The sequence below is a fragment of the Manacus candei genome, unplaced genomic scaffold, assembly GCF_025592945.1.
Source record: "Manacus candei isolate 608988 ecotype Guabito, Panama unplaced genomic scaffold, ASM2559294v1 h1tg000046l, whole genome shotgun sequence".
NCBI classification, from domain to species: Eukaryota; Metazoa; Chordata; class Aves; order Passeriformes; family Pipridae; genus Manacus; species Manacus candei.
The window spans coordinates 6269998-6282863 of record NW_026138094.1 but is presented as its reverse complement, the minus strand read 5'-3'; the positions used below and the strand labels follow the sequence as shown (position 1 = coordinate 6282863).

At 34.0% G+C, this 12866-nt stretch overlaps 1 protein-coding gene across 2 annotated transcripts in view; it reads right to left on the bottom strand.

The window, feature by feature from the left end:
* Positions 1-659: 659 nt before the first annotated feature.
* Positions 660-12866, bottom strand: part of FGF7 (fibroblast growth factor 7) — a 31089-nt gene continuing 18882 nt past the window's right edge. For both annotated transcript variants that reach the window (XM_051797091.1, XM_051797092.1), the window contains exons 3-4: positions 4622-4725; positions 660-4284 (exon numbers count right to left, since the gene is read on the bottom strand). In XM_051797091.1, coding sequence (XP_051653051.1) covers positions 4090-4284; positions 4622-4725 — 299 coding nt within the window. In that variant the 3' untranslated portion in view covers positions 660-4089. The remainder of the gene's footprint in view (positions 4285-4621; positions 4726-12866) is intronic.

The window sequence follows — 12866 nt, the reverse complement described above, 5'->3', positions numbered from 1 at the left end:
TTTAAGTAATTTTGTTGTGGGGGTATTATTAAAGTTAATATAAATGTCATGTTAAAAACCCTGTGGAACTTCTTGAATATTTTCCTATCTGAGTTTCTGCTTTAAATACAGTCCTGATTCTCAGCATTATTCTACTAACAGCAAAAAGAATTTAGCTTTTTTTCTGCTAACAAATTCACCTTCTCCACTGTTTTAAGTAAACGTGATTTAAATAACTGTTACCTTTTAAAAATCATCCAGTGATGTAAACAGTTGAATTTCCTTTTTTTTTTGCTTAGTTTAAAAAAAGTACATTATTATTTCTAAGTATGGATCTCAACTCTGAGGATGCCTGTTTTCCTAATTTGGGAAAAATCGTCTTAACTGGATTTTTATTTTCTACATATTATATGTTATGAAATTACTATGGTTTTTGAAAAGTTGGTAGTGAGGAGATAGATATCCTAGGCTTATTTATTTAGACTTAGAAATATTTAGACTACTCAGATACTGGTCGTTGAGTGCAATGAAATACTGTGGTTCTCATTACTTTATTGATTTAATATTAACTTACATTTTGCTTCAGCTTATTCAAAGAGAATATACATGTTTTCTTCAAAAAGTAATTTAAAACACAGACAAGTGTATTTTAATAATTAATGGATCATGTAGTAATCTGATTATTACAGATGCTGTGCAGAGCAGTGTTTTAAAGTACTTGCAACAGAACTAAAAGTGAGGCCATGTTGTACCATATCAGGTGTTTTAAAAAGTCATGGAAATTGTCCAATTGTCATTTTTTATTGTGTGTTTACACCATTTTGCATACATTTAATGATACACAAGTGATGAGACAAATGTGTAATTATCCCCCTAACGTGGAAGATGTGTTTTGTGTCGTTGTTTCAAGACAAATAACTTTCCTATGGAATCTAGACTCATTCAGGTTGGCAGAGTGCTGCAGGTCTCTTGTCCAATCTCCTGCTCAAAGTAGAGCCCACACTGATTGTGTCGGGCTTTGTCCAGTCAGACCTGGAAAACCTCCAAGGATGGATATCCTGCAGCCTTCTGTGAGATTCCTCAGATGAGATTTGCCCATTGCTGTGTCCCAGAGTGTTTATCAGCACTAATGCAAAAGATAAGTAATTAAGTAGAACCTTGCTAATTAAATTTAAAGAGCCTGTGTAGTGGAGCAGTTCCCACGAAATGTGAGTGGCTGTCAGAGGTGCTACTTAACCCTCAGAGCTTGTTTCACTCCTAAACCCCAGTCTGTGCACACTGTGTAGTGTTGGTGGTAAACAAAATAAAAAGCTGCATGAAAGCCAATGCCTCTGAAGGAAAAGCAAAGAAATTACAACTGAGGTTGGCTTTTATAGCCATTTTGTTTGGGTTTACTTGAACCATATCTAGAAAGGAATATCTGTTTCTTTTCATACAAACATGTTTTCCTCCCACATGGTATATTATATGTTGATGTTAACATTAAATTGTGATGTAATTGATGTAATAGGCTTTTGTGAGGATTTCTGACATCTATTTGAATATCTGTTAAATCCTAATAGCTTCTTTTTATTATCCTTGTCTTTTAATAGTTTGCTGCTGTGGATCATCACTTTACATTTTCTGATTATTATTTTCTAGTTTTAGCACTAAACTGACTTTTTTCCTGAGTTAAAAATAGCATTTCAGAAGAGATTTTCTGAGATAAAGCTGTGTTGAAAATTGTTCAGTTTTAAGGCCATATGACTGTGGTACTGAAGAATTGCATCATTTGCAGTCAAGTGTCTTTCTGTGAACAGTTCCCTCACAGGACACATTTCAGTTATGACAGCTGTAAAACATAAAGCAGCCTTGGCTTACCTGGTAATGATGGTAACTTAGGGATTCATTAGAGAAAGCAGTCAGCAGTAAAGGCTAATTACAACTGGGGCTCAGGAATTGTATGACTGTGTTTCTAGATCCTTCAATTACATAATCAAAATATCTTTTAAAAGAGCTTGTCTACATCTGGTTTTAATTTTAAGGGTTTTTTACATATATATTCATATATTAACGTGTACTTACATTTTCATTCAAACTTCAGTAGAGCTTTTAAGCACAATCTTAATGAGATGTTATTTTCATTTTTATTTCAAAGTTGCAACTAACCTAGTTTAGGTATAGAAACTTCTGCTGGTGTGTTACTGTTGATCACGAGTGTGAACTTGGTTTCATGTTTATATATTCACAGAAAGGAGTGCAGACAATTATCAGCAAAAAAGCTTTTCATAGTACAGTCTGTTGTGATCATGGAACATGTGATAGATAAACCAGCAAGAGCACAGGGAAGGTTTACTGATACAGCTGTAGTGACACATTTTCCTGCAAGGATCTCTTTATATCTTCTTTGATTTTTGACTTGCTAATAACATAATCAATTTTCAAATGACACTATTTGTTAGACAAGTATTTCTTTGGAAAAAAGAATATTTGTTAAAGAGAATTTTTGCTGTTTTCTGTGAGTGCTCTTAAAAAGAAAGTTTTTCCTGTAGGAAAAAGTGGTAGACTCTAAACACTTGTAATGCAGCATAGGGCATTTAAGACCATTATTAATTAACTTGACTGTATCCCAGTCATCTGGCAGCTGCTTCAGCTCATTTTTTGGTGATCTTTATCTAAGTGCAGTTATCACACTACCAAGAAAACATGTGGGGAAAACTGAGCAGAATGAAATGATATAATGCATTAGTCATGTAGGGCTTAGTTGAACACTTTAATAGCTGGAAAACTAAGATGTCTTTTCTTCAGCAGGTCACACTGATTTTAGCTGCAGTTTCAAACTAGTCCTACAGGCTCATGCATGTTTCTGTATCTGTGAGTTTTGGTTCTACCATCTGAGAGTTATTTCCATTACCTGCTGAAACTGTAACCTTCTTTCACCTGGCATAACTCTGAGCCTTTAATCAGCAAGAGTATGTGGCAAAGATTTTTAAGATTTTTGCATTGTTTCTTTTGAGATGTCTATTGTGTGGTTTGCTGCAGGCTGTCATTTTTGTCTGCCATCCAATGTATGTTGGCAGGAGGGTTGTGTACTAGTCTTTGTGTCTGGTCACAGAAAAAAATTCATGCATCTCAGCCAGACCATTTTGTTATTCCTTTAGAATTAAAAGCATATGAAACAGATGCAGCTTAATAAGTATCTTTTTTTATAAATAACATTTAAATAACTTAAAACAATAAAGTTCAAATACAACTTAAAATAAAGTTTAATGCTGTAACAACAGAAAAAGCATGTATAAGGATGGAAAAATAATATTGAAAGCTGTATGCCCTAACAGGAATTATACAAAAGATAGGATATGTTACATAAAAAACCTTAATATGTCTGAATTTTTGCTTCATCGTTATATAAAATGTTAATTTGTGAAAAGTGAGATGAAGTACGTTATTTATTCCTATTTTTATTTTACATACACTATTTGAAACATCTTTTAGAGCAGCATTAGGTATTTGTTTCATTAATAGATAGGAACATTTTGTGTTAGAGTAAACTTAATTTTTCCAAACTAACTCTTTTATCTGAATACAACAATAAACATTTACAAGATTATATTTTTTTTCTGATCATATAGTTTATGTATAGGATATCAGTTTCTTGGGGGAAGTATTTAAAATACTGCTCAGCCTCCACATTTTCTATTGACTTGATAATCTGACAACTCATTCCAGCAGCCTTAAAGTCTGACATATTTTACACAACATTATCATCTGCTTATTATTATTATAGCAGCCATATTTAAGAAGCAGATAGGTTTTTTAAATAAAATATTATCAGATAATCAAGTAATGACTTATTCTTCAGGGTAAATTAATTTAAGAAACTACCCAGTTACAATGACTAAGATAATGATTGTACAACTCTTTAGAATTTTTTACAACTTTTAGTTACTAAATCTGGTTTTGTGTATATTTTCAAATCTTTTCATGTAGTCTCTTAAAAATAAACATAAATGCGCAAGTCCAGCTTGTTCAGTTTCTCAGTAGTATTCCAGCCTCTCTTGATATCTTGTCAAATAGTCTTCTTAAAATTAATCTTCCTGCTGGAACTAGTTCTTTATAGATCATTTGGGATTAGGATATTGCCAGAGGAAGAAAGTGGGATGCTCTGTGTTCTTTCTTTGTTTTTTTACCTTTCATTGGAACCCCTTTGTGGTTTAGTGTAACAAACATCTCCTTTCCTTTGTGTGTCCATTTTGCAGAAGCATATGTGTTATAGTGGTTTTCTTCAATCAGTTCTATGAAGTTGCAGTCCTCGTTGCAGACTTTCTGTTGAGAGTAAATAATAAAATAGAGTAAGATAAGTGCTATTTAGGGAAAATGGGAGGTGCATTATAAACCCTGCGTATTATTAATATTTTAATAAATAAATTTGACTTCTGAAATCTGAATGTTGAATATTTTGAAGGAGTGTATAAGCTCTAATAATTGAATTTATTAAATGGGCGTAAAAGTCTAGTATGGGATGTATGAGATAAGTACAGGATACGTTTTACTTTGTTAGGAATCTGTTTTATAAAAAACCATACAGATGCTACATCTGAAAATGTGTATCTTTAAGATTTTACAGGGTGACTGTACACATAAGAGAAGTTTGCATCCATACCTTTCCATAGAGTCTTCCTGACTTGTTCATTGCCAGAAAGTATTCACTTTCCACTCCTTTGATTGCCACTATTCCAACTGCCACCGTTCGGATTTCTAGAATACCTGCAAAGGCACATGGCAAGGGCTGTAAAATGGTTGGTTGCTCTCCAGTCAACTCAGAAGGTTTAGCTGAACTCATATTCAGTAATATTTCCGTGTTTATTGAAAATCTCAAGCAATTGTTCTTGAAAAATGGAAAAATTACGTGTATTCATGTGAAAAAAGGGCTAGACTTTCAAAAATCCCTGTATGTGATCGTGTCTGCGTAAAACTGCTTAAAAAACTGAATGGTGATAATTTTTGAGTACATTCTGAAGTTGTGATGTCAGTATAAAATTTTTCTATTTTCAAAGAATCAGTGTGTCTTAGAATGTATCAGGCTCGTGGTTTCATTTGGAATATATACTCAGCCGTCAAGGTTCACAGAATCTGTGTAAAGCCTTTATTTTGAAGTCTTGTGTAGCAGTATCATCTCCTTGGAAGAGTTTAAACCTTAGAACTTGTGAGTGATAGAAAACAGACCACACAGTGTCTTAAATAAGATAAAGTATTTGCCTGACCTTTGTGTGCTTTTATGACTGATTGGAGCTGTAAAGATACGTGTATTTGAAAATCATTAAAGGCTGCTCTGAGAACTTAGTTATTCAAACCCAGAAAACATTTAGTGTTGTTTTCTATAAACTGTTTTATTTTCATCTCCCTGGTATATATCTCTGTGGTCACTATGATACATTTAAGTTACCTGCAACATAAAAAACATTCTCATGTTAGTAAAAAAGAAAAAAATTAGCAAAGGCGAGAGGATGGTGCAAGTTATTAAGGAACACCAGGTTGTTTTCAAGATTAAATATTATTAATGTTGTCTTAAGCAATAGTTTAGAGCTATACATCTGAGTTTGAGCTGTTTCCTTCCACACTGAGTCGCTGACAGAACTCTGCCACAGCAACTGTCCTGTGACTTGTTCTCCAAAATGGGGTCTTTCAAAGGCAGCAACTCCAGGCAAATTCCAACGGTGTGGAGGAGACAAGTGAGTGAGAGGGAGACAGAGACACGTGTTAGATTCTCACCTGAACGATGACTTTCCTCTTTAAAAAAACATTTCATTTTTTCCCTTCCAAGTTTGCATTGGCTTTTCACAGCCATCACACATACTAATAATTTTTCAATAATTGGTGTGTGGTTTTTTTTGGAAGGCATTAAATATATGTGATATTTTTCCTTTCCTATACTTCTTTATATTGTGATGTCCTTTGCTTTCTTCCCTGTTCTGCTTTGCTTTCCTCCTTGATATTACTCATGTGTCAGTCCTAGTCTGTATTGTTGATTTTTATTTCCTATTTTCCTTACCAGGTCTGTTACCTCTTCTCATGGTGTGTGCAGTGCTGGGCATTCATCTTGGAGCACTTACACTTCTGTACTTCTCCATAATGCTAAGCCAGCTTTAAGTAAAGCTTTTGGACTTCTTTGACAAGTTCCACCCTGCTGCAGGCCTAGGAACAATTCTTACAAAGGGCAATTTGTAACTGAAACTAACAAAAATTATGTTAACTTTCATTTAAATTTCACTTTAGAAAAACCACAGTGAGGCTGAAAAACAGATGAACATCTGCATTTAGCCAAACAAAGAACATAACAGTGGAAGGGATCTCTGGGTCATCAAGTCCAGTGTTCTGCTAGCCTGGGAATTGCATCAGATAATTCTCTTTTCATAAACTTTGCCAATACTAAATTGGAATTGTTATTTCTTTGCCCCCAGTGTTTCTGCCGAGGGCTGTTCCAGAGTTTGATTTATTTTAATGGCTGCAGACTTCCTAGTAATTTGCAATCCACATTTTTTCAGTGACAGCTTATATCCATTTGCTCTTTTGCCTGTGCTGGCCGTTAACTTAAGGAGAGGTTTATTCAAAAAAAAATATCTGTGTTAGAGTTTTCTATTTATACAGAATTTTTAAAAAATGAAAGATTCAAAATGACTTTTTAAAACAAGTCATACTAGTAGGAATGGAGATTTCTTTGAGTAAGCTGATGTTGGCTGAAGTTACAGTAGTAAGAAATCCTTCTACTTTTAAAAAGGAAATGCCAAAAGGTTTTGTCCAAGGCAATATTATTATTGTTACAATTTTTACATTTTTTTAGATTTCTTTTTTCTGAAGTAGATGGTGACATTCATACTGACTTGTTGGAGTTATTTTATTTTGGTTTGGGGTACTTGTTTTTCTACTTTAGTCACGTTTCTTCCTTTATGTACATAAACTATGGAAAGAGGCTATTAAGGTTGAGAAATCATACATTGAAAGTGTATTAGTTTATCAATGTCATCATTGCAGTTGCATCACCTGCTTAAATTTAGTATCCACACTAAATATCAGAGGTCTCTCACAGACCTGGAAGAATGATTTTGAGTAATATTCAATATAATATAGACAGAAATTTCAGTACTTTAACAGTTTTACAAGGTGCTTCTGAATATACAAATTTATAAGATGTCCACCTTTTCCCTGCACACCTGTTATGCTCAGCATAATTCTCAAAGCACAAGTTCTTTGATGAACTAGTTAATGGACTATTTAACACTTATGAACAACATAATCTCTCTATGAAAACATCTAAACTACTTTTCTATTTCTTTAATTCTCAGCTTGATATATAAATACTTAATGCAAACTTTGAGGTTAAAGAGACGTGGATAATGATAATCACTGTCTCTTCCAACTATAATTTTATAAATTATATTTATTTAATAAAATTATCTTTTATATTATATCATAATTATATTACCAAAGCAGGAAATTACTAAAGAATATACCGAAGAACAAATCCATAAAATAGAGAATGTAAGTTGTATTTTTCCCTCTTTGTTTCATTTCCTTTCAGTATTCCTATTAAGTCAAGGTTTCACATTGTATTCACTATATGACAGTGTAGTCATATTGGTCTTTGTTTATTTTGTATGTTCTTGGTACTCAATCCCTGTAAGAGAAGTTACAGGATGGTAAATAGACACTAGGATATGTCCTTGCAGGTAGGAACCTAATCCATCAGTAGGTGTCAAGGGAATAAAACTGTTCAACCAGAATTTTGGCCAACTGCAGATATTTCCTGTTTCTTCTATACTGTCTGTAATCATCTGCTACTGGAGGTTCTTGCCAACAGGATGTTGGGCTAAATTAAATTTGGAGCAGATATGGTTATCCTTATGCTCTGTGTGTCTATGGTCTGTTACACAGTCAGGACTGTTAGATCCAGCCAAGTCTGTGAGTGTGATCTCTTTAGGTAGCTTTTTTTTTAAAAAAAAACTCTTCTTTTTGCTCTTCTCCTTCGTTTTGAAGTTCTCTATCACTGCAATGTCTTTGAGACTAGGCAGGAACAACATTTGTGTACTGGAAACTAACCCAATAATCTCATTTTTCTTGCTGGAAAGAGCTTTGCTCCTGAGTAATTGAAGGTAATTAAATTCAACAGCACTGTAATATAGTCTAAAGATTAGCTGAACATGAGTTCAGCAAAACTCACCAAAGCTAAAGATTGTTCTGGTGTTCCATTTTTCACTGCCTTTAAGACATGAACTGAATTAAAATGTCTTTGTTTCATTGCTCCTCTACTGTCTAGCTGACCTTCAGTGTTCATGCTGATTCTTTTCAGGGGACTCATTGGAAGGAGGTAAATCTCTTTATTAGTAGAAAAATGGTAATAGAAGTAAACTCTCTATGCTGTGTTATGTTTATAGGCCATTTTATACATAAAGACAAAAATTAATACAAGAGAATTATAAGATTTCAGCTAACTCAGTGGAGGCAGGATTTTATCCCTAAGGTGGTTTCCTCAGAGCAACAGGAGAGGTACAGTAAGTTAAAATCTTTTCAGAAAAAAACTCCACACAGAAATAGAAAAAAATGACCAGGCACACATGTGAGATTTGTCTGTGCCCATTTCTAAGTGTTATTTTATGTAGCACCAGATGCTTCAGGAAAATGATAAAGAACTAAAATCTACAGTCAGAAGTTCTACTAAGGAAAGCCTCTTCTCCTCAGTCTAATACTGCACCATTCCTTGTCTTACATTAGCAATTCCATTCTTAGGTGCTTCCTTTTGAAGTAAAGAGTTTTAATCCTTTCAGTCTCTATTAATGAAAAGAAAAAAGTCATCAAGCTAGGATGGGAAATAGAAAATCGTTATATGTTGATTGTTTCATTGAAATACTCTTTTCATGCTCTAATAACCAAAATTGCTTTAGAGGCATGCTTAAATTGATAAGAAGTTGATGAGAAATTCAGAAGGCCAAACTTCAACAAGGTCTTAAATACCCCCGATTTAAAAATTAAAATGTAAACTGTGTTTTTCGGTAACTTTATCTAAAGCATCCCCATAGAAGATCGGAAGAGGTTTAAGAGTAGACTTGAATATACCACAAAGTAACTGGGAAAGAAATCAGATTAAAGCCAGAAAGAAAAAACCAACGATCTAGAGATGGGCATACAAAATTGAAAACAACTGTAATTTCTATAAAATCAGCATGAAATTCCAAACAATTTTATATGGTTGCACGGTCAGTGTATCAAATGTAGCTTAAAATTCCTGTAGTGAGTGAACTTTCCTGCGGAGCTGAAATTCTGTCTGGTGTGCATAAAAGACACTGAGCTGAGATGGGCTACAGTTTGTCTTTAGAAGAGATGACTGTGGATGATGGCAGCATTCTTTTTAACCACTTGGTGCAAATTAAATAACAGACAATTGATATCCAGTAGGGAGGAAAAAAAAAGACAAAAAAAAGACACAAAATAACCCTTTAGGCTGACACAGAGTTTTAGTGGGTGAAAAATATATTGGGTTTTGGAGAAAATTTACATCACAAATGAGGTGAGTTTCCTGGTATTGTGGTCTGGAATGACAGTTGCTCAGTACTTTACAAGCAGACATTTTTATGTTTGGACTTATTCCATAGTACCTCAGGCTGGATATTTATGGAGAAAAATGGGCGTTTAGCTGTATCACTGGTACAGATTTGAGCATTCTCATGGGAGATAATTCTTTCCTGATAAGCAGTATTTGATAATTTTGTTTGTTTTTAATCACCTATTAATCACATATTAATAATTTTTTATTTGAGTAACGTGTTCACATTAACATTTTCATCTTCCTTGTATTTGCTAATTTTTTTTTTTTACTTTTACAACACACTGGGACATTTTATTTGTTTTAACGAATCTTTGCTTTTATTGCTACACAATCCATTTACAGATTATATTAGAGAAATTTCTATCAGTATGCAGCTAGAGCTGAATAGGCAGAGTCTCTTTGTGTTTACCCATAATATCCTCAAATAACAATATCTTATCTATCACAAAGTAGTGAGAGCCTTGTGATTTAGCAAAACTGGGGCATTTTGTCTTTAATCATTTTGCAGCCAAGGGGCTGAAAGAGCAATTGAAATTCTTGCTCCTGAGAGCTGAAAGGAAACCAGTGAGTGCTGCTCATGGCTGAAGATCTAGCAGGCAGCTCTAACCTGACCAGAGGGGTTTTGGAAGAAAAGAGGGAGCAAAACCACCGAGCTAGGGATCTTTTCACATGGCAGGGAGCTGCCCCACTAGGCCAGGTAAGATTGTTTGGGAAGATTCTGGCAGAAATTTTGAAGTACACATTGTGTTCAGTCCCTCATCAGCTCGTTCTGCAGACATTTCCCATGTTGCAGGTATCCCCTCAATGTCTGTCATTCCTGGGCACTGCTCCTCGATTTGTTAGAGTTTCTGTAGATACTAATTTAAAGAGAAATTTGGGTATCCCTTACATTTTTCAGCAAGGCCGACAGCAGTTTCATTCCAGTGCTTTTCTATTCTGTCAGGTGCATTTGTTACAAGAAAATGTTTAAAGGTAGGGTGGAAACCACTAAGAAGACTTTGGTAGTCTTCTAAATGCTGGAAAGAAGGAAAGGAAAAGTATGTTTTTTAAGGACAGGAAAGCAAAAGCTAGTATAGAAGCTAGTTGTTATAATTTTCTTTTTAAAAAATAAGTAACAGATAATATATTTAATACTGATTTTTAATATAATCTAAATTCTTTACAATACCAAATTTTGTGTGATATGTACAGCACTTTATTTCTTGTGGCCTCTTTCTGCACTGAAGTAATAAAAAACAGTCTGTTGCTGATTTTTAGGGGTAGGGAGGTTGACAGTAGTTTTAGGGCACTGACAGTTCAGCACTTGTGAGGAATGTGTTTGTGCAACACCCTTTCCTAGGCAGAATTGTCTTAAGATAAAGTATGTGGAATCTCAAAAAGGAAGGAGGAGGCAGAAAAGACTTGGATGGAGAATAAGTCAAAACAAAATGAAACCTCTAAATTTCACTAACTTGTGTTTTTAATTAATTGAATTTAGAGCACATATTTATGAATTCAAGTGACCTTTGCAGATGGTTCAAGGCCAAGAAAAATGATCTCATTGTTGCTTACACCACTGAATGGTATTTAATGTAATTTGTTCTTTTACTCTGTGATTTAATAAGTTAATGTCTGTGCCTCTTAAAGCAAGAAAATGCAAATCTCAATGGTCAATCATACAGTGTCTTGGAAAACTTTCACAGTCTTAGTGTGTGTGTGTATTTGGTGAGCCAGCACTGTAAATACCTTCATTAGCTGGCTTATTAGTTTTTCTGGAAAAGTCTATCAGTAAAAGGAATGGTTTCATTGGACAGTTTTGTAAAGTCATTGGTTTCAGGAAACATTACCCCTTTCTATCTCTTTTTTAAAAATAGTGGCTATATTGTGAAGTATTTGTATGTGTTTAAGTTATTTTGATTCTTAATAATATTTTTAAATGTCAGTGCAACAATTTGCGTGCTCATTCTCTCTCAAATGTAAAATCTAATGGTAAAGAAGTTACTGTGAATTAAAGTATTAATTTAAGATATTTTGTAATATGACTTAATTTTTACCCTTCCTATTGTTAAATTAAAATTGATAGAAAGTAGAATTTGCATTTATGTTGTGTACTTTCCTTAGCAAGAGGGTGAAAGAGTTTCCTGGACAGTACCTCAGAGAACTTATGTTTATAAGCTTTATAAGCAGAAAGGGATACACAAGTGTATGTTTTAATGGTTTTCAAAGCAGAGATGAAATTTTCTCCTCCCCAGGAATTTTCTATCTATGGATATGATTTTAATGAACAATTAATTATGGTAACAGAAAACAAGTTGGTACATACATTCACTATCACTTTGTTCTTTTAGCTTCTCCTTGTGATACTCAGAATTTTGATTAATGGCTTAACCACATATATGTTGTTGTTTACAGCATGGACCAATATGGAAGGCTAAAAAAAGCTTTTATTTAGGGGCTTTGTGCTGTATCCATGTGTGCATTTGCTGTGCATGTGTAGAATATCTGAGGCACTGTAGATATGAATATGGCTGTAAAAATGATCTGCACATAAACAATGGATCTGTCAAGGATTTTCAGGAGAACAGTTGAAGCTACTGCTTCAGCAAGGTGCCAGACATCTGGATATCTTGGATAAATATTCAAAGCACTCAAAACTCCTGTGTTTGTCCTGTGTGTAATTTCCAAGCAGGAATTGTAGTTGTCTGAGGAAACACGATTAAAGGTAGGGAGATATTCCTTGAGGACTCAGTGCACCATTTTATTAAACATCCTCAAGTAGCAGAATTTGCTTATAAGATTTAGTTCATGTGCAGAAATATTTGATTAAGCACAAATAGCTGATTGCCTTTTTGCAATTCACTGGACATAAAAACAGTGGGCATATAGAATTAAAAAGAAAATCAACTAATGGCTAAACAGAAATCCATCAAAGAATTTTTTGTACTCTGTTGGGTTTTCATTTATTGATCATTTTAAGTATTCCTTATTTGACATTACATTTTCCATAAATTTCTTCACTAATTTTCAGTCCTACAAACTGATTAATACATACATTGCTAGATAGAACAACTTTTTGATAAACCATTGTCCTGGTGATACTCAACAGTTGACAGATAAGTTAGTTAAGGATTTTGAGCCATGTTAAGGTTTCTGAAAGACACTGCTGACTTGATATCTCTGTGAAGGTAGCATAAAAAATGCAAGACAGGAACCAAACATAGGAGGGAAGGTACAACAGGGACTAAATGACTGTTTAGAAATGCTGTTATTTTACTAACAAGATCTGTTTTTTGCATGTGTGCTTGGACTTGTGGGTGTTTACCTCCAT